This window comes from Ptychodera flava, chromosome 13 (assembly GCF_041260155.1).
Source record: "Ptychodera flava strain L36383 chromosome 13, AS_Pfla_20210202, whole genome shotgun sequence".
In the NCBI taxonomy this organism is placed as follows: domain Eukaryota; kingdom Metazoa; phylum Hemichordata; class Enteropneusta; family Ptychoderidae; genus Ptychodera; species Ptychodera flava.
The window spans coordinates 5,922,583-5,945,760 of record NC_091940.1 but is presented as its reverse complement, the minus strand read 5'-3'; the positions used below and the strand labels follow the sequence as shown (position 1 = coordinate 5,945,760).

The 23,178-nt window shown below is 35.4% G+C and overlaps 1 protein-coding gene across 1 annotated transcript in view; it reads right to left on the bottom strand.

Annotated features, from left to right (window-relative positions):
* LOC139147246 (sphingomyelin phosphodiesterase 3-like) overlaps window positions 1-23,178 on the bottom strand; it is a 97,297-nt gene that overhangs the window by 7,353 nt on the left and 66,766 nt on the right. Inside the window, exons 3-5 of the mRNA XM_070718271.1 lie at window positions 16,787-16,936; window positions 15,051-15,204; window positions 1,535-1,706 (exon numbers count right to left, since the gene is read on the bottom strand). Of these exons, the coding sequence (XP_070574372.1) occupies window positions 1,535-1,706; window positions 15,051-15,204; window positions 16,787-16,936 (476 nt within the window). The remainder of the gene's footprint in view (window positions 1-1,534; window positions 1,707-15,050; window positions 15,205-16,786; window positions 16,937-23,178) is intronic.

The window sequence follows — 23,178 nt, the reverse complement described above, 5'->3', positions numbered from 1 at the left end:
AGTTATTTCTTGTAATTCTCGTGTCAGAATTCTGTAGAATTGTGTTTCTGTACTCTTTCCTGATAAACTTGACCTTGTCTATGAGTATGTCCCTGAAATAAGTATTAAATACACAAACAAAAATACATACTTAATACCGGGTAGTACACATTACTGTCTTATCTTTTTCCTGCAAAAGGTAGACCACTTAAACTTTCGACCAAGAATTTAACATTTTTTTTTATTTTCAAGCAATGTGAACACCTTTTTGTAAAATTAAAAGGTTTAAAAAATTGCTGTAGTGGCCTGTATAGCTCCGCTGTCATATTTACGACAAGTTAGATATAAGGTGTGGGCCAGTTTTGACAAGTAAGGGAATTAACACTGATGAACATATATAATGATTTGAAAAATCTTCCTAAAGTCACTTCAAGAAACCTGCATGATTAATTTCAAAGCAATCAGCCCAGCGCAGTTTCAGAGTAGCAGTCAATTGTTGACTGACGACAGACAGACTGATGACAGACTATCAGCTCATCTGATAAGCTCAATGTTGCTGAAAGTTGAGCTAAAAAACTTATATTTAACACTTTTCTCTATGCAGATTTGTTTTCCCATTTTTTGATAACCACCTTCTATAGATCTAATGATGCATCTTTACCTCAATCCAACTTTCCTTACTGTAGCACACAGACTCACAGCTAATTACCACTTCATGCATTCAAACTGAAACCAATTTCATCAGTACAACGACAGTGTCTCTTTAAAATGGTTTGGAAAAGATTAGTTGAAGCCATAGGAAACAAGATTGAGCTTTGAGGGATTTGAACTGTGTTACCATAATGAGATATCACAAGGGTTAACTACATCCTGAGATACAAGCATTAGAGCCATTTTAACCTTATAGCCTTCATTTCCCTGTGTGCTTGCCTAATGTACTGCATTGTTTAAACAAAATGATGACAAAACCAGTGACAGCATTCTTAGGAATGCAGATGGATAAAGTAGTCAAGATAAGTCTTTCCACATCAATGTATTTTTTAAACAAATCATTTTTGCCAATACCAGGGCTACAAAAAATCTAAATCAACTGGCAGTCTATGCTACTCTTACCAAACTAAAGTTTAGAGTTTGATAACATTACTGCATGGGTATTCTGTGTATCGAGATAACATAAAAAAATTCCCACATCAAGTTTTTCAATTAGAAGGAGAACAATATCCTGTATTCATCCAGCCCAGAGCTCAATTAACATGATGAATGTTGCTGTGAGACAAATTAATGAAGCCTTTCAATTCCCTGTACCTCTGATTGATTTGAAATTGAAAGAATCTCAAACAGTTCCAGCAACATAATTGAAGGAGTCTTATACAGTTCCGGTAACATATACATAATATATTTATACTGCTAATAGAAATTGTGCAAGCCTGATCGTCCGGTGCATACCGCTGAAAACAATTTGGTAAACAAAAATTTTGTGGTTAGAAGTGTGATTGATGAGTGAATGACTAGCAATCAATCACGGAAAGAGAGTAAGGTCATTCATTGCTGTTACCTGTTTGCAGTGAGTTGTTTTATTACTGTACATCAGGAAATCAGTCCTCCGTCGACCATTGCCTTTGTATCTTTGGAAATCTCCCGTGGCTGATGGTATGCTGTTTTCTGAAAAGCTGTATGGTTCGATGTCTTCCACAAACATACCTCTTGAGTTCTGATCTTCAAGAATCCTGAAATTGAGTGGCAGAACTGATGAGTGCATGAGGATTTTGAGTTTAACCCTTTCACCACAATGGTTTGTCCCAACTCCAATGTTTTCTATGGTAAACTTGGACCTCTACACAGGGAACTGGGGTGAAGGGTTAAGCTGCTTTTAAGGCGATACCGAAGGATTCAAATTGCTAAGCAACGGTTGCTAAGGGTAATTTCCAAAATCAATCAAAATGCAAAGTTTTCATGGTTTTCTTTGCATAATAAAGATTTACAGAACCATACAATTCCAAAAGACGCAGGTTTGTCGCGCGATTGGTCAGTGACGTCACACATACACAAATTTTCACAGCTCTACTTCAAAACGTTTCAGCTCCTACAAATTTGCACCAAATTTTCCAAATTTCAGAATGTAACACATGAAATACCTGTTTAGAGCCCCTAGCATGGATTAGGTTATCTGTTCAAGTGCAAACGATTTTTGAACAGGAAAATATCTACTGTGTCATTTTGTGAAATTTTGAAGGGTTTTATGGCAATATCTCATAAACGGTCCGGAATTTTTAGAAACGCATGCTTATCTTTGTTCACATAATATGACTTCAATAATCCAACCAAAAGTCAGCTAAATTGGTTTACGATTGAGAGAGTTGAAAGGTTTTGAGCATTTTCAAAATACCAGGAGTCGAAAATCCATAGAAAACAATGGAACGGTAAGATTTTGCACGTGCAAAAGTGCGCGTTTGGAACACTGCCAGCGATAGCAACCAACACGCGCTTTGAATCCTTCGGTGTCGCCTTAAGTAAAAGTTACAGACTGAAAATGAGCTGTGGCAGCTGTCCTTTCAAATAATACTGTTTATGAAAGTTGGACACTTTTTACCCTGAGAATGTGGATTTCCAGAAAGCTATAAGCAAGCCATGTACTTCACAATACTTTAAATATTTTTGATGACCACCATTTCTTAAACACATTAGCTGAAAAAGCAAGGTGAAAGGATGTCTGAAATTATACCTTCTTCTGCTTTCAACATGAAGCCATATATCATTTGAAAATTAATCTTAATAGTTACAATTACAAGTGTTTCCTATGCAGTCAATGTTTTTCAAAATTTCAAAGATTTGTACAAAAAAATCAGATATTAAACATTAAATAGTTGATTTGTACAGTACTATTTCTATCACATATCACTGTAAGACTTAGCTGAGTACCAAAAGTTCAAAAGAAGTACAAATATACAACACACCCTGTTACTTAAGATGTGAAATTTGAAAGTTACAGGGTCTTGTATTTCATGTTGATGAAATGGCAGTGCCTTGGGGTTACCATCTGTGCCCTTATGAACTATTTTATTCTGGAACCATGACCTAAGTTTATTACAAGGATTTTTCAGAATGATCACAATCTGTGATCTTCAGCTGTGTCATTGATCCAGAGTATCACACAAACGTACAGAAATGTCAATTACTTTGTACATACATGTAATCATGGGGTGGTTTTGTAGATCTGGAACCATCTACAGTACAGAAAGCTACTGGGATATTATGCAAAAGCCGCAATTTAATACATAGCAGTTTATGCATGAACACATGTTACTATATCTTTCTCTTTCCCTATCTCTATATATCATTTTTATAGCTAATTTTTTTTGTTATTGTGATTATTATTACTTTTGACCACACTGTATCCACAGACAACAAAGTAATAAAGTTATTATTATTATTATTAACATGTGTATGAATTTCAGTATCATGAGCATGCCTATCAACTGACTCTGCAAAATTATTGTTTATTGTCAAAAAGTTAATTTACATGCAATGTTGATCAGCTTGATCTCAACATTAATGTGTAAATTACAAAGACACTATGAGATGGAATGCACCCCAGGGACAGATATTCTGACTCTCAAATAGTTACAATTCCTTTATGGTCCACTGCTTGGGGAGGGGGCGATGGGGGAGTGGAGGTTCATTTTGAGCTCTCTGAGGAAGAAACTTTTGGCTATGTAACAATCAAAACAAATATTTTTCCCTACAGAGTCACCACTGGGATGGAAGCCATTTTGAGTTTCAAACATTGGTAAATATTGCGTAATTTGTTTCTCAGCACCATTATTTGCAAGTTGAACCTTGATTTTTATTCTAAATTTTGAAAGGGAATGGTTTAAAGCTCCTTCAGAAAAGTGTGGGCATAAGTTTTAGTCCGCCCATGCATATGCTATATATTGTACATGATTTTTGAGGGTTATAGAAAAATTTTATGGAATAACAAATGTATGGTGAAAGATAGTAGAGGAAAGTGATGGTACTGTTCAAACAGCAAGCCTTAGAGCAGCACTTTTAGTTGCCCCCTTGAAATCATACAATACACAAATTTAATACCATCAATAACTAAAATAATCATCCCCAATAATTGAACATCTGTATAAAACTGTTAAAACTATACCAGGCTGTGTAGAAAATCTTGTGACAAGCAACTGAGAATTTTCTGACTTAGATGCAACAAAACTGCCTACAAATTTTCATGAACATCTCAAAAAATAGCACAACTATACATGATCATTGCATGGGCACCAAAAAGGTTTGTCCACAGTCCCTCCGTGGAGGGACTGTGGTTTGTCAAAGCACCCTAGTTCTGAAGACGGCATAATTTATTTACATAGTAAGAGATGGCAGGTAGCTCACAGCTGTGGCCATACCCTAAGTGATTTCTAAGCTAAGCTGAGTGGTTACTCAATTGCTGTTTTAATGAGAGTCAGACATTGTACATACTGGTATTATTAGTACAAGGGTACTTTATCAATAGTACAGTCACTGCTATAGTACGATGATCTGCCATACTTTGCATTCTGTAGCATTTAAAAGCAATAAAAAAGAAATAATTACTTTTGATTCTAATCCTACTAGTGTAATTTTCGATATGTATATAATTTTAGCATTCAGTTTTGATAGCTTGTTTATGCATATTGAAATAAAGTATCATCTTTGCTTTTCCCCATGATTCAAATAAATGATAAACTGAACATGGGTAATCTGGCTGTTCCTATATATGCAATAAAATGAGAGACAACACTTTATCCAGGTTGATGTATTGCAGTTTTTGTCTAGAAAATATTATCCATGGACTGGCCGGCATGATTGCAAGTATCACAGCTGTGGAGCTGTTTATTACACTAAGGATGGATAGAAGTGTTCTCAGTGACAGTATGAAGCACTTGTAAGGTGATATCAAACAAATTAGATTTGGGGATGAAAATCACCTGAGCCAGCATGACCTTGACAAAGCCATCAATTTTGATATGAAATCAAATCCTAGGTAAAAGCACACACTTCCATCTACCATTGCACCTACTTCAGTCAGAAGGTTTTGGAACACCCACAATACAGTCCATCTCACACTAAAGCATGCTTCTCTTTATTCAAAATGGGGCATTCAGAATTTATGGACATCACATTCATTTTTTTCCATTTTTTCAGGTCAACACAGGGATGATATCTGATAATCAAATTTTCCAATTGCCAGGTTTTCCCAGAGGATAACATTAACCATTACACACTTGAGAGGTTTTGCTACTCTTCCATAGGGGATTATATTATATGTCACAAATTTACATGGCAGGCGCCTGTTTCCCTTCCTAAACATCTAGTTACATTTTCTTCACGTATGCATATTATTGGTTGGTAGAATCCACTAAATGCACTATGTGTCAGGAGAATAAAGTGGTGTTTTTAACGTCCAATAATAAATTTTAATGATAATGCATAAATTTTACATTTTTCAATCCTGGATCAGTGCTAACATGTAATCAACTATACATGCAGACCGATGCAGTGCATTCAACATCTGCAATCACATTACAAACTAAGGTATTTGACCACAAGTTTAGATTAGTTGCAGGCTTGATCATTTAGGCTCAGTCTTATTTCATGCTTAAATATAATAATCAAAGTGATTGACATACAAATGTAACAATGTTTATGTTTAATATGATATAGACTTTGTCTGAAAAGCTGTGAAATCATATACTGTACACTCTGTGAACGTAGAGACTCAACAACTGACCTGTACATTTGTAGTGTCACTCCTACCCTGCATAAATGCTGAATTATAATTTCATACAATCATAGAAGCAGAGAAAACACTACAGAGATGTGAGCTTCACAATATTCTCATTAATCCTCTATCTACCTGGCTCCATAGACAAACCATAGAAATAAATACAACTTGGGAGAAAGACAACAATTAACCTGTCCTTGATGATGATGATGATTATTATTATTATCTATTGATTAAAGGTATACTGTCACCTGTTTCAATTTTGCCACAGTTACCATGGAAAGAGAAAATCTAACCAATCACAGATTTTAAGCGGGTAGCCGCTTTTTAAAAACAGCTTCCTCACATGGGCATTTTGAATACCAAGGAACGCCCCTTTGACCATATATGGACATATTTAGATTCAGGTGACTGTATAACTTTAAGAAATCTCCTGAGTTTCAAGTAACAAATTTCTGTTTGCAACAACTTATCCAACAGGCTCTGACATGATCCCCCAATTTGAACTGAATTTTCCGTATATTCTAAGTCTATGAACAGATTTTAATAGACCTGTCACTGTTAGGGTGACTACTTTTTGAGTTTACAGATGGGTAATATTTTTTAATCCACTTGTCCCTGGGTTTTCAAGAAGGATGTCTTATTGATTTTATTTAAAAGTGGTGACATAACAAATTGTGATAAGTCTGCGTTCACAAAAACGATTAGGGGGGGGGGCTGGAGGAATCTCGATTGAAATCTTATTTTTTTTTCAGATCCCCCCCTAAGTACCCTAAAAAATTTTCAAATGCCCCCCCTCTATATGGTCAAAATTTTTCAAGTCCCCCCCCCAACTATCACAGGCCCGCATATTTGTAAAGGATGTGAGCGCAGAAAAAATAAACATGTATTGGGCCGTTCTGCTCACAGGTGTTCAACACTACCTGTATTAGCACTTTGTATAGTCATATTCCCAAGGCAAGTTCTTTAAATGCATCAGTGAATTTTTAGATTTATTGGTCTAAAAGCCAACTTGAGTTAATCCAACTCTGGCCAGGTCAATTGCTCCTGTTGAAGAGCACACAAAATGCAATCATGAGAGAGTAGGAAAATTGTGAATTCTGGCTAATTGCCGTATTGCACAGTGACCTACCAAAAAATTGTTTCAAAACTACAAGACCTATATGAATTAGATGCTACTCAAAATTGACAATACCGGAAGGTTAAAATATTCCATCAAATAAATGTTTTAATCTCTGAAATTTTGGGTGTGATAATTGCAAATTTGGTTAAAAAATAAATAATTCCATTTGGTCACATATTTTTTTCTTTTAGTCTTTACTATATTTCAAAGTTTTACTTCTGTATCATTTTATAATAAGAGTGTGAAAATTTAGAAAATCAAGCATGGTGACTCCATCTTTTTTCTTTAATATTTGATTATTCTCATATGCCAGAATTCAAAAATTTCTCTGTTTTCTTCCATGTACATCAGAGTCAGAGCTGTCTCTGTCACTGTTCAGGTATGCAGTACGTGACAGTGACACTGCTGTAGCAGGGTAGTATCTGATAGTGACACTACCCGTAGGCAGTAGCTATATTAACTGTGATAATTTTGGCAATATTTTTGTTCAGTTTTACAACTGCGTTCTTGTTCTACTCCCTACAGCATGTTGAATTGTCCAGTATTGAGCTTGCTATCACAGCCTATGTATGTGTACCATGCATTTGTATCACTGACAACTGACTGTCAGTCTGGACTCCAATTAAATTATCACCAAATACATATTTATATTTATATATACAGGCTTTGTCGACAAACTAAATATTGTGTGTTTGAGCATGCTGTAGGGAGATAGCAAGAAACTGTAGTTGTTATATTGCATAGAAATATTGCAGAAATCATTAACAGTTGCAGCTTCTGCCCTGTTACGAGGCTCAAGTTTGTTTTTTACGACAAATCACACGTTTAGATTTTTTCGAGATAAAAGTCATGAAATGTGACAAAATGGTTCTAGATTTTGTTAAATTATTACTAACATTACAACATTTTGATGACATAAAAATGGTATTTATTTTTCATTGAATTACCTACAAAAACTTGGAATTGGAAAATGTAAAACTCAAAAGGGACCCAAAAATTTTCAAGTCCCCCCCCTACAGGTAGAGCAAAATTTTCAAGTCCCCCCCCTCCACTACCCCAAAATTTTCGAATCCCCCCTGAATTCCTCCAGCCCCCCCCCCCCCCTAAACGTTTTTTGTGAACGCAGCCTAAGTTCAGAGTAATGGGTTGATTTGAGGCAAAATTTCACAAACAGACTTTGATATCCAACACTGAATTTGAATTCCATCCCTAAATTATGCAACTTTAGTGATATAAACTAACAGTGCCACAAAACATGCTTTATCCATCCTTTGCTGTATTTTCTTGTACATTGATACTGCCTGTCCACACTACCCAAATATTAGGATGAGATTTCTGCAGTATTATGCACATCAGGTTGATAAGGAGACTTACGTGACAAGACGTAAGCTGCAGCCACCAGAGCAGTACCTGTTTCACTGGCACTTTCCATGGAATCCATTACACATGTACATGTGTGTTACATATGTCATTTGCCAACCATACGGAAAGTCTCACAACACACCGGATTATTGATATTAAAAAGAACCATAAGATCAAATATTGAGCTTTGCATATTTTTGAATGAAACAATAATAAACTTTGAATACAACAACAGGAGTATAAACTGATGCAGTGAATAGAACTAACTACTGGCAAAAGGACTCTTTTTATCTACAGACCATATCTTACCAACTCTGGATATATCTTTTGAAGTGTCAGCTTGCGGAAGATGATCATTGATACTTTTTGGCAGGTTGGTGAAAAGATACAAAAAGTATATAAATAAAAGTCATCAAACGCTAACAGTCATAGACATATTGCAACAACTTTTACTATATACTCTCTCTTGTTTGTCTAAGCATTTTTATATGGGAGATCTCACAACGGGAAAGGAAGATTCTTTTCACGTGATCTGTTGAGGTAGTGCCATGTTTTTTCATTTGAAAGTTTCCATGTTGAAGTCATTCACCTATAAATGTATCTAATTGTAAAACATGAATGCAATCTATATTCCGCTGTGTCATGAACAATCTCTGACAGGTACTTTTCAGTTAGTCAAACCCTTATGGGCACATGAAAAATAGTATCTAATTTCACTGTGACAAATAGGCCTGCTTGGTTATAAATCATTCTCAGCCATATAAGAGATTTAAAATTTCACTGGCTCCTACCAGTCAGCTGATTTCCTAAAGGCGTTATTGAATAAAACATGCCAAAGTACAGTAAACTTTTATAGCTCGCTGAAATTTTTCCAGGAGTATGTCAAAGGGCATAGGGACATCCTATCTTCTGTAAATCTTGATTGAATTCAATTCGATGTTACGTCAAACTGAAACCACTACAGCAAATGAGAATGGATGATCCTTTTCCAGCGTTCCTGTCTTGAATTTTGATTGCCTGCTTGTCGTAATGCATTTCAACCAATGGAACAATCACGACTCATCAATTTTTCAGAAAGATATTCCTTTTATCACTGATTGCAACATATATGTTACATTGATTATAGTACTACACGCATTTCAAAGATAATTCCTGTAAAAAACTTTATGGAGATACAGTATTTCGAAGAGATGACCCCTATGATTCTATTTTCTAATCAGTAAATTTTTAATGATCCAATTTTTTGCTTTGACCAGCTGCAGTGTTCTCCCTGAATAAGGTAACAGGGGCGTGGCGCCCTCTTGTAAATTCCGAGCGCCCCCTTGCCAGAAATGAAAAAGATTTATTTTTTGAAAAATAAAACAATGTACGGGGGAAAAAAAGTTGACAGTGATTTACAAGCAAAATGCAAGCTTGAGCGTCGATCCTGCAGGCTACAAACGTAATTCTCTCGATCTTGCAAATCTCGCGAGTTTGTGATGTCATCCGAGATCATAAGCCCATGTGCAACTCATTCATTGATGGCAGCCATATTTGCATGGCACAGGCCGTAACGTTAGCCACGGTCAGGGGCCGTGGTTAGGTAACCGACTCAGCTGAGTAAACATGCCTAGGAACTTGAGGGTAACCAAGGACAGCACAGTACTCTGAAGTTTTTATAGGAGGTTAGAATTTTGCTTGTGTATTCTTTCCCAAAGCAAAACGAACTATTGTTAGACTCGGTCGGACGTGTACGTGTATCAGGCTGAGAACACATAAGCGTAAGTGTTATGGTGATAATTTTGACATCGATGAATAAATGTTTGTCTGTCGCTATGTTTTCGTTTTCAAAAATATAATCTACATTGAAATCAGTGAACTGGAATAAAGTTACGGAACACTGTCTCAGATTTCTTTTCCTTTGAGCTTTTTTATATGAAAAATATCTGAAAAAATACTCCCCAAATGCCACCAAATAACACTTTTTTAATCTCTGTTTTTTAAAAGCTCCAATGGCAGGAGGGGGGACACCCCCTCCTGACCTCCCCCACGACCGCGTGTGGTTCTTCGCACCACGTCTTCGCCCTCTTTTAACAAAATCCTGGGGAGAACACTGAGCTGCAATATTACATTCACTTCCCAGATGAAGATGTTGAGATGTTGAGTTACAGTGAAAGAGTTATAGAAAGTTTTACTCCTCAAGGATGAAATCAATCATGATCAGATGCTTTCAGGGCTCTGTGTACTTTTAAGTTGTGTGGCTTGAATAGTACAAAATCAATACCAAGATCTATTGAAAGGACATCCTCAGTATTTTTTTATTATAAACCATACTTTACATAATGTATATTACTCTTTTTCTTTACTCATCTGCCAATATTTTCTAAGGCTTATGCATTTATAAGAAAGTTTCTTTATCAGTTTTGTGTTCTGCTTCAATACTGATCATAGCAATATTGCTATTGGAATTTTCTGATTTGAAAAGATCAAAACCAAATATACATGCACTGGGCAGCTGTACTATACATACCGTACAACATAAAACTGAGTATGAATTGTTACCATGACGAATGTCATGACTTTTTACTATATTTATAGTACCGGTACATGCCTAACACTTTTAATACAAGCTTGATTGATTGGCAAGATACCATAAAAGTCACTGACAGTTTGGTCTTTCACTTTCAATTCTTTTTACTACAGCTTTAACCTTATAATACCCACACACAATGTGCATTAAAATATGGAGGTCAAAGCTCTGTTTATCAGTTTCATTTCAATTTCAGTATAACCTAGGCCTGCCATTTTCAAATACATGGTTGGATTTCTATAGAAGAAAGAACAGTAAATGAAAGGCAGTATTAAGATACTATTGATATTTACATGCAAACTTCAGGCAGCTCAGACATTCAGCCTTATACTCTGCTGTCACTGAAACATCAACTAATCTGCAATAAACAGACTATTCTCTGTGAAGGCCTCACATAGGAAACTTTGTTATGGCAGGTGTGTTCAGCAGATTTTGTCTCAATGCATAAGACAAGCAGTGCCATCAGTTACAGACTTGCACTGACTTGAGGTAAAGTCCCATTTGCTATTATCTTTCTGAATTTTTTTGTAAGACAAAACCAACTCATGTAAAAATGCTTACTGAAGTGTGACCATAGAACATTTATCAAACATAGGTGATGAATGCACAACTTTGATTTTAACAACCTAATATATGTTTGAGTTGAAACTAAAATATGGGCGCTGGAAATTAATATATGGGCAAGTAACCTGAATTTAATCAACCAAATCCATCACAAGGGATTGAAATAGTGACATTTTCAAAGACACTATACTTTAATCAGGGAAATCTGAAGACTAGATGGCATTTTATTGGTAAGTACAAGTAAAATGCAAGAAAAATTACAGCTAATGAGGGTCTAACTATGCAATTAGCACTATGTCCTGGAAGACTTGAAAAGTTCCATGTGGTTTGCTAACTGACAAGTAGATTAAAAACCTTGCGTGATCACGCATTAAATGAAACTTTAGATTATTCAGCTTCTAGTATGAGTACTGGAATATAAATTTTTCAGAAATGTTGACAGTGAATTCTGAGATACAGAACGAATCATTAATCTGCATCTTTAACATTTTCTATGGCTATGAAATATCCAAGATCAATCAAATACATCATAAAAACCCACCTGCAGGCCTAAATATTTATGACCTGCAATTTTGGTTTACATTGAATTTTTTAAGAGACTGGTACTAGTATTTAATTCCTTTTCCGTAGGAAACATTCAACTATGGCCATTAAAGATACACGATTCAATATTAATAGACTGGGAAACGAATGTAAATTTTTGGCAGTCTTGCCTGGGGCATGAGGATGTAACTTACTTATCCTTTTTCAAATTGCTGCTTCACACTGTATATGTCAAATAAAAGCCAGATTTATATGAAGTAAGAGAGCCATAAATATTTTTTGCCTTAGTCTTTTTTTTTTCGTCAAAATTACAACAGTAAGGTTTTATCTTATTTGATGAACACAAAACCTGGACTTGCAATCCAAGGTTGAGGTTTGCTCAAGTAATGTACCGGTATATGCAAAATTTCAAAGGTTTGAAGGTAAAGAAAATATCTTGAAAATTATTTTCATATGATTTGGAACATGACATCTTGAATTTGTTCTCTCTCTCTCTCTCTCTCCCTGTCTCTCTCTGTTATTTTTCAATCCATGATTTCATTGCTGTTCTTGGACCAGGAAGTGTCTTTGCTTGATAAAGTATAAGTTTTGTCATGATACCTATTTCAATTGTCTACTTTGAAAAGTTTAAACTAATTTTATCATTCTCCTAGCATAATGTTGTTGACCTGGTGGAGTTGTATAATTTGAAAATGTATGTACAATGTAATTTTTGAAAGTCTCTTGTAGAAGATGAATTTCATCATATCATGAAGTGTAGTAAATATGTAGCATGTAGAAATATGCAGTCACATTTTCAGAATTTTGAACATTTGAGTGATAGGGAAAAAATTCCTTCATATTATGGCTTTTGAAGATAAAGTAGGGTAACTCTTTTAGTCCCCACGGACACCGTCCGGGGGGACTTATAGGTTTGGTCATGTCCGTGCGTGCGTGCGTGCGTCCGTGCGTGCGTGCGTCCGTCCGTTCACGCAGATATCTCAGAGATGCCTGGAGCGATTTCATTCAAACTTGGTACAAGGATTACTTCATATGTCATACAGATACACGTCGATTTGTTTTGTGGTACGATCCAATATGGCTGCCAGGCGGCCATTTTATTACGATTTTTTCATGTACAGAGCCATAACTCAGGCATGTTTCAACTGATTTTATTCAAAGTTGGTACAAGGACATTGACCAATGTCATAGATATGCATGTCAATTTTTTTTGTGATATGATCCAATATGGCCGCCGTGCGGCCATTTTGTTACGATTTTTTCATGTACAGAGCCATAACTCAGGCATATCACAACCGATTTTATTCAAACTTGGTACAAGGACATTGACCTATGTCATACATATGCACGTCAATTTGTTTTGTGATACAATCCAATATGGCCGCCAGGCGGCCATTTTATTATGATTTTTTCATGTACAGAATCATTACTCAGGCATGTTTCAACAGATTTTATTCAAAGTTGGTACAAGGACATTGACCAATGTCATAGCTATGCACATTGATTTGTTTTGTGATACGATCCAATATGGCCGCTGTGTGGCCATTTTATTACGTTTTTTCATGTCCAGAACCATAACTCAGACATGTATCAAGCGAATTTATTCAAAGTTGGTACAAGGACATTGACCAATGTCATATATATGCAACTCAATTTGTTTTGTGATACAATCCAATATGGCTGCTGTGCGGCCATTTTGTTATGATTTTTTTCATGTCCAGAACCATAACTCAGACATGTATCAAGCGAATTTATTCAAAGTTGGTACAAGGACATTGACCAATGTCATATATATGCACCTTAATTTGTTTTGTGATACAATCAATATGGCTGCTGTGCGGCCATTTTGATATGATTTTTTTCATGTACAAAGCCATAACTCAGGCATATCTCAACCGATTTTAATCCAAGTTGGTACAAGGACATTCACCTATGTCATACATATGCACATTGAGTTGTTTGGGAATGATCCAATATGGCCACCGTGTGGCAATTTTATTATGATTTTTTCATGTCTTGAACTACAACTCAGACATGTATCAAGCGAATTTATTCAAAAGTATTTTTATCACAGACCTAATGAAGAGGACTCTATCCTCTGAGGACCTGTAATCAAAGTACCCATTAACAGTGGGGACTGTGTCATCAACAATGACTTGTATGATATATTTCTAACACTACCAAATCTCCCCCAGCAGCAGCTTAACCCAATTAAGTGTGTAACGTTTTATTTTGTAACTTGCTATATCACACTTCCCGGTGTGTTATTGTGGAATAAAATTATTATTGTTATTATTATTATTATTATTATTATTATTATTATTACATTGTACGTATTATGCAAATTCAAAATTTTTGTAAATGCCTTCATTTTTTTAATGATGGCAGTGCATTCTTTTCACACACAATCAAGTAAGACCAACACAGTGGGAGACACTGGAAGTGACCTCTCTTGTAAGAGCAGGAAACGCACAATGACAAGTACTGGCAGTATTTTTATGTTAGGATCAGAACAGTCCTGATAACTCTTAACCCTTTCACCACCATGGTTCCACCCAAACCCATTGTTATCAATGGTGATCTTGGACCTGTATACAGGGAACTGGGGGTGAAAGGTTTAAATTCATATTCTCTCCCATTATTTGAATATATTACTACTTACAGATAGAAATCTATGACACTGACTGTATTATTCGAATGAAATACTACTAATATGACTAAATGTATAACACTGACTGTGTATTGCTGTTTTCATTGATACCTTAGATGGTGAAATTGGAAATGATTTTGGGAGTATATCTATTAAATATACCATTGGGAGCATATCTATTAAATATACCAGTATATGTGCTAATGACTAGCTGATAATATGACTGTAGCTGTAGAGGCAGGGTTATCTACTGGATTTCAGAGGTTCACTTATGTTAAAAGAGTTCTTGTAAAATTATTGATAAAAATGTATTGAACACATCTCAATATAGGGATATAAAATTATTCTAACCTTCAAAATGCATTTCGCCTTTGGGAAAACGTGACAATGATAAAATCTTTGTTACTATCAAAAGAAGCCTACTTTTTTCCCACCCCTGTATTCACAATCATGACACATTATATCCTTGATGGATATGTATTTGATTAGAACTGACCTTTGTAAGCCTTCCGGCGTGGCTACTTCATCTTCATACAGCATTTCTTCATTGAGTTCTGTGCCGACTGTCCAAGTCTGATCTAATCCAGCTGTCATTCTGCATGGATCAGAGTACTGTGACAACACCTGGTGGCTCCAGTTACTCATATCACCTGGAAATATTAGTAAAACATTTTAGTAAACACAAAATCACACAATCACATTATATAATTGAGATTTTATGCGGAAAATTTAAAAAGAATTATCTTTACAATTACAGTATTTCTCCTTGGCAAAATAATGTGAATTATATTGAATACCGTGATGGCATTAGCTATTCCTGGGACATAAATTCTTTACTTGTTGGTGATGTATGAAATATGCTGATTAATGGAAGTGAAATGTGAAGTAACAATAGATTGTATTGTCTGTTTGACAAATCAATTAAATTTTAATCCAAGTAAAATTAACTATTTCAAAGAATATACAAATCACAAATATGCTGCACTTTGTGGGGTTTTTTTTTTGAGGAAATTGAAAAGGTGAGAAGAAACCTACTGTATCAAGGGAGTATATCTGGATGAAAGACATCAATGTGTAGCATTACGAGTGAGAAATATCCTCTAATTTTTAAAAATAATTCTGCCAGAGCCAAAGAATTCACTTTATAGTAAAGATAACACTTTTATTAATTAAAGAATGACGTTGGGATTTATTAATGATTAATATAACTTCATTTACAAACTGGAAAACACCAGCACTTTCCAAAATTCAAAGTCCCGTTTCAAAACTAACAGAGCACATCATCTATATTCATTCCCATTCTGTATACCTGTATGTACGCTATAAAAAGTAATTCTAATACTTGATGTACTACAATCTCCATTGATTGATGACTGCATGATGTATGGACAAAACCCTTCAGCTTTTTGCACTGTAATTACAATATTGAAGGTATATACACTAATGTGTATGGTTTTGTATAAAAAGTAATTGAACCTTGAGAAAAGTGGTTGACCCTTGAAATCAGGGGTTGACCCTTGACACTGTTTCTGACTATAAATTATTTCTCAAAGAAAATGGTAATCAATGTTTGACTCCATGTAGATTTTCTCATTATAGAGAAGTTACACAACATTCTCACCAATGAATTATCATTAATATACCAATTGTTTCCTTGCAGAAATAATTAATGTAATTGCATGAGTGACATTAAACCAAAACTCTAATGATCAATGTCCATGATTGGATGACTGCATCAGACAATAACTTGGTAACAGAGTTGCTATTTGTACTGATGTTAATTGATAAATATAGGGTCACCTAATTAGGACCTTGTGATCTTTTAAACTGGTAAATTTCCACTCTCTCAGTACCTTCTCAAAATTTCTGAAAGTTACAAACCTACCAAGTATCAAGCTACCACTATTAAATGGGAATTTTGTTGAAGCAAAGGTATGTCTTCTTGCCTTTAAATTGTAGGGCAGTCAGAAAGAGGAAATATTTGCTTAAGCAGGATCAGTACCTATCAAGTGTAAAACGGAAAAATATGGCAACACTCCAGAAATGAAGTGATATGAAGATAAGGCCCTTTGAATATTTCTATACCATTTCACCTCATGTAATGATATATGTATACATTTGATAAAATGGTCCCACATCCTTAGAAGCATTATAACTTTATTCATAAATGAGCAATATCTTAAATGTAGGTTAATAGCTCAAGCTATGAACACTCAGGCAGAAATTCCTCACCTGGTGACATATTGTCAAAATTAAAGTCTCCACACAAAACATCAAATGCAATGATGTCATGTGGAAGAGTAGTTGATCTCGTCTTGGCCTTGAAATCATGCAACCACTTGGTTATTTTGTTCAGCTGGTTCAGCCGGATGAAACTCCTGTCTGCAATGGGAAGAAATCAAAATCAAATTATGTTTGTTGACTAAAGGCCCCTGAGGGAGGATTGTTGAGGCCAGACAGTTTTCAGGTTACCTGTGACTGGTTCATTGGTTATCTTGATTTGCTTAAATCCTGTACAAGTGAATTCCTCTGGGGCATGATAATCCAATTCTGTAGCTGATGAAGATTAGTTGATAATGAGGTATTTGACAATGCTTGAATGGTCAGAGTAATGAAAGCCATGCTATTGCCAGTGCACTTCTGTAATTGCTTCACTCGATACAAAGCAAGACTAGTGTAATGGTGCTGTAAAAACCATGGTGAAAATCTAAAATCTTTGTCTTTGAAAGCCAAAAATAACATGATCAAACAGAAATATTTGATTTTTAATTTTATGTCAATTTAATTGTATTAGATAATAAAAGAAATAGACTTAATTCTTACAGAACATTTACTTATCCAGACCAGCAATCAAACAGACATAGCTCTGCTGTTTAATATCTCACATAGTAAAGTACACGATAAAGCGAATAGAAATACTACAGTGATTGCCATGACAAATTTCTATTTGTACTCACAGAAAAACAGATACGATGAAACTTAAAATAAAGTAAAGGGCATGAAACACTGAAATGATAGTTCATTTCAGATAGCTGCTTTCTCCTTGTGATACAAGTATGAATTTGTGGATGAAGAATTTACTTTCAGCTCCAAATGTCAGGATATTATTCACACAAATGGTAGGAATACAGTGAAGATAATCATAATGTTGTCATTGTCTGTCTAATGGAATATGTAACAGCTTTGTACAAGCTTTGGGCAACAACAATATGTAATTTAATCCTCTTCAGAAACTGGAGACAATACAGGACTGAATAAGATAATATGAATTGTGTATAGTGTTCAGTATTTCCCTGGCTCAATTCACTGCATTTCAATGGGACTGCAATATCCCACACAAGTAGAGTGAATGAAGATTCCTTGTGAATCACTGCAAATGATCTTGTACATTATGAGTGATGAATACAAAGTGGGCACTTATGTCCCACTCATATAAATAGCATAAAATCAAGAAATCTCAGTGAATGCCCCTTCCCCCCCCCCAAATAAGACATTGTCAAAAAACATTCAAATCCACATTTTATATGTCTATATTTTGTTACATAATATTAAGTGATGTTTTATGTGTATTGCTCAAGAAAACCAAGCTTAAAATTTAGTATACCAAGGCAGTATTAGTTTCTTTCACAATAACATGTTAGGTTTACAGTTTCTATCAAAATCTATCTATTCAATCATTTTTCATTGAAGACATTCTAATCCTATTGTATTAGTAACAACCACTTTCCTTTATTTAGAAAAATTATATGGCACATTTTGTAATACACAAAAGTTATACTTTCTTGTAAAATAATTATTATCATAGTAAATAGATCTAGCTAAGTAGTATATGGTTTTGTTTTTAATCACCTTATATTCTGTACTGTACATTGAGGATAAGCTCTTTGTGCAACAGATTCCCAAGAAATCTTATTTAATGCAATATGTAATGCATACCTAGTGATCTATGAATATTCATTACTGTTAATAAGTTAAAGTCATTATCATTTAATTTACATACTTAGCAAAACTTGCTGACATAATTTGCATACATGAATACTATAATTATGTTGCACTTTCTACACAAGATACACTGTAAAGCTTAGTATGACATATTATTATGGATGCATACTGTCAGATAATCCACATGAGGCATTTAACAATGCTACCTTTACACATATGAAGGAAGAGTCACCTTGTGTTTACAATATGCTCTGAATGCACCGGTTGGATAATCAATATGTATCTACTACTGTACAAGTGTATTCAGCTGGTCAGCTACTTAATGTCTGACATCTTTGGACAAGTAGTGATTGATTACTCACTACTTACTAAAAGTTGCAATCAGTTGAGACCTTGATTTCCCCAGTGTTAGGAGTTTGCTTCAAACTCTATCCTCTCACTGATGCGTGAGATAATCACGGTTTTTGCATTCAAAGCACATCTCAGAATCAGAACATTATCACAAATCTCGTACAGAGTGACCTAAATTCAAAGACTTAGCAGGCAACTTCATGAGACTTCCCGACAACATTCAAGTACATTTTAATCAAAGTCTCCTTTATAAAGTTCATGATATATGCAGAAAGTAAGTGTCATGCATGAAAATGTAAGAAAATTAACAGTGGCATACTGCATTCTAAATGGTTTGGAGTGAAATATTCAGTGCAGGATAGCAATATCCTACTTCCAAACTACAAAATTGAATTTATATGTTTTTCCAGAATCTATGATGTAAGTTTATTTGAGCAGTTAGCATTGCACCATTGAATGTATCTTTGATTATTTTTGATATTGTCCAAACATTCACATCCTGAATAATGATTAACTCATGTATTGATGAATGATGGGAACCTGTACCATTTAGCTGGAAGTGCTCACTGCTTTCAAATCTCCTGACATCACTCTATTGTGGATAACCCTGATGACCATTTCTTTCATACCTCATCACCTTAGATTGTGTACCAGGTATCAGTGGTTACATCTCATATCACTAAATGCCTATGATGTGAATGACTTTGAATTCCAAAGAAGGGAACTGTACTGCATGACCACAAGTATGACACATAAAATACTAATAACATTCTCAGATGCTATCAGTGAGGGTGATAAAATAATTAAAACATGCACATGGCTAACAAAAGCTCATGACCGGTACATATGACGTCAAGCCCCTCCTTATCTCTTTAACACAAGTCATTGACAATGACATAGTCCCCACTTGTAATAGGAGTATTAGTCTTGATGGCCCAGGGAAATGTGGTCATTAAGAAGTATCACTGGAGTGTAATGTTGAGATCTATGGGCACATAGGTCTATATCGTTGTTCCCAATTTGAAACACATGAGGCATGTCTTAGTTATGGTTCTAAATCGGAAAGAAAGATCAGACCTCTAGCTGTATTGGCCAGCCAAGAAATACATAATGCTCATAATAAATGAGGTCCAAGATGTGACATCTTAAGGTCTAATATCCTATCAAAGTTGGAGGGTATAGAACTTGTGGTTACCGAGTTATGCATATATATGTATAATCAAGGTCAAAGGTCATCAAGGTCATGTGACATTTTGGGGGAAAAAATTGTATTGCTAATTAATCCCTCTATGCCAAAAATCAGACCTCTAGCTCTATTTGCTTGCCCAGAATTAGATATGTGCATAATTAATGAAGTAAAGCGTGTGTTGTCATAAGGTCTCCCATCCTACTAAATATAAAGGACATAGCACTTGTGGTTATTTATTTATTGACATAAACTTATATTTTAGGTAAAAGGTCATCGAGGTCACATGACATTTGGTCAAAAAATTTCTATCCTATAGTTATCCCTATATACCAAAAATCAGACATCCAGCTCTATTGGCTTGCTCACAATTAGATATGTGCATAATTAATGAGGTACAGTATGTGGTGTCATAAGGTCTTCCATCATACCAAATATGAAGGGTGTACCACTTGTGGTTACTGAGTTATGGACAAATATGTATATTTGAGGTCAAAGGTCACCAAGGTCACGTGACATTTTGTCAAAAAAATTGTATTGCTAAGTTATCCCTATATACCGAAAATCAGACCTCTAGCTCTATTGGCTCGCTCAAAATTAGATATGCACATAATTAATGAGGTACAATATGTGGCGTCATAAGGTGTCCCATCATACCATATATGAAGGGTGTAGCACTTGTGGTTACTGAGTTATGGACAAATATGTATATTTGAGGTCGAAGGTCAACGAAGTCACGTGACATTTTGTCAAAAAAATTGTATTGCTAAGTTATCCCTATATACCGAAAATCAGACCTCTAGCTCTATCGGCTCGCTCAAAATTAGATATGCACATAATTAATGAGGTACAATATGTGGAATCATAAGGTATCCCAACGTACCATATATGAAGGGTGTAGCACTTGTGGTTACTTAGTTATGGACAAATATGTGTATTTGAGGTCAAAGGTCACTGAGGTCACGTGACATTTTGTCAAATATCTGAGATATCTGCGTGAACTGATGGATGAATGGATGGACGAACGAACGGACATGACCCAATCTATAAGCCCCCTGGACTTCATCTGTTGGGACTAAAAACTGTGTCACTGCATCCTTTTTGCAATATGAATACGATGAGAAACTAAATTTTTATTTTGCTTGGCCTTACACATGGGAGGCTATGGACAATTGCCTTATACATGGTAGTCTATGGACGTGTAAACTAAAAAGTCCTCTAACACGGCCAAATTTGATCGCATTGTGAAACAAATCAACGTGCATCTGTATGGGTAGGGTACTATCCTTGTGCAAAGTTTGAAAGAAATTGACTGGGGAATGTCCGAGATATCTGCGTGAACGGACGGACCGACGCACGCACACACGCACGCATGCACGCGCGGACACACGCATGCATGGACATGACCAAACCTATAAGTCCCCCCCGGACGGTGTCCGTTGGGACTAAAAGTTGGAAGTGCAAAAATCCAACAACAAAACCATATATGATTCAAAATTTGCAATACCCCTAACATGGTAAACTGCTGGAATGGGTTTTGAAAATTTAACTGCAGACAGTTTTGTGAATGACAAACATTTAGAAACAAATCTGAACTGTGTGTGATTCAGTCAGTGTCACAAATACACCAGGGTTACTTTGGTGTAGCTATTGCATAGTTTGTGAGAGTGTGCATGACAACTGAAAAAAACAGCTAAAATTCCCTTCCCACAATGCAATGATTTTCATTTCTTATTTATGTACAGCCCCTTACATCTCCTGTATATCAGGTTATTTATGTCAGTCCATACTGGTTCACCTCTAATATTTTCAATGATTAAGGCTGACTTACATAGATGTAAGGTTAAAAGCAGAGAAATGTGCTTCCATCATGATCAACTGATATCAATTCAGCTATCTTTCTAAATCACAGAATTTAAGAGAGTAAGCTCTAACCAAACAATTAATTTTGACATTTTAGGTGTAAATTAACATATACCTTCTACGTTTCATAGAAGCAACAGACACAGAAGTTCTTTCAATTCACCACATACTGGTGATCTTCTGGGAATAGCTTCATATTTCTGATTCAATGTGTACGTGATATTTTCTTGGATAACAGTAAAAGGAAAAATTTACGTTAATGGTGTTGGCAGAAAAAAGGTCAGAATTTCAAAGTTTCAGATTTACCTTTGCACTGAATGTGATAACGTGTCCAGCATTTGACACTTTAATTGAATGAAGTCAAAATCTATGAATTTTATCTCTCTCATTAGTATGCTCAAAATGAAATGCACTGGTGATGGAGTGATCCTAATCTAATTTTTATAATTAAATACATGAACAAATAAATGTATGGGCGGCTGCGATACTCAATTTATGACTCAACTCACTCACTGGGCTTATGACAGGCTGCAAACACAGCAACTGAATATGAACGCCCTATAATTTGGCATAGCAAACAATAATTCTCCCTAGGCACTTCTAGCAAAATGAAAATGTCAGAGAGTGTTAGATGTAAGTTCAACAACCGTATCAGGTTGTCATACTAGGGGGCTGTTCCTTGTTTTCACATCACTTGTCATCAACTTTTCCTCAAAACTGTAAGAAAGACGAGACAGACTAGGCCCTGGATGGACAACTATCCTCATTAAACACTTTTGCAGTTCCTAAAGACACGTCAATTAATGACAGGACATCTGAAAACATGCATTAGACCTTTGAATGTGTGGAAATCATGTCTTGCCAGTCTAATCTGTAGTGTTACTGCAGATTTTACATGGAGCTGGCATGTGACATTATGAGAAGGACAAATCCATAAAGGAAATGCAATGTGTTGGCCAGCACCATATATTTTTATAGAATAACTCTCAGACTGTTCCATCAGAGCTGTTACGTGAGAAATCATTTACAGCCTGTCTCCGGATTTGATTTCAGGTTGTACTTATGCTGCAAGGTTTGAATTGACAAGATGCTAAAGGTTTGTGTATGTTCACTTTTCCTTGTGTGTATTCAAGTTGATAGAATGTCTAACACTAGGCTAGACTGTAGAACATACCAGGTATACCGGTACACAGTGCTCAATATCTATTTGCTATAGCAAGTTCAGTGACCTACTGGTACTATTACGGGTAGACCATGCAGGCATAGCATCCAATCACCTTCT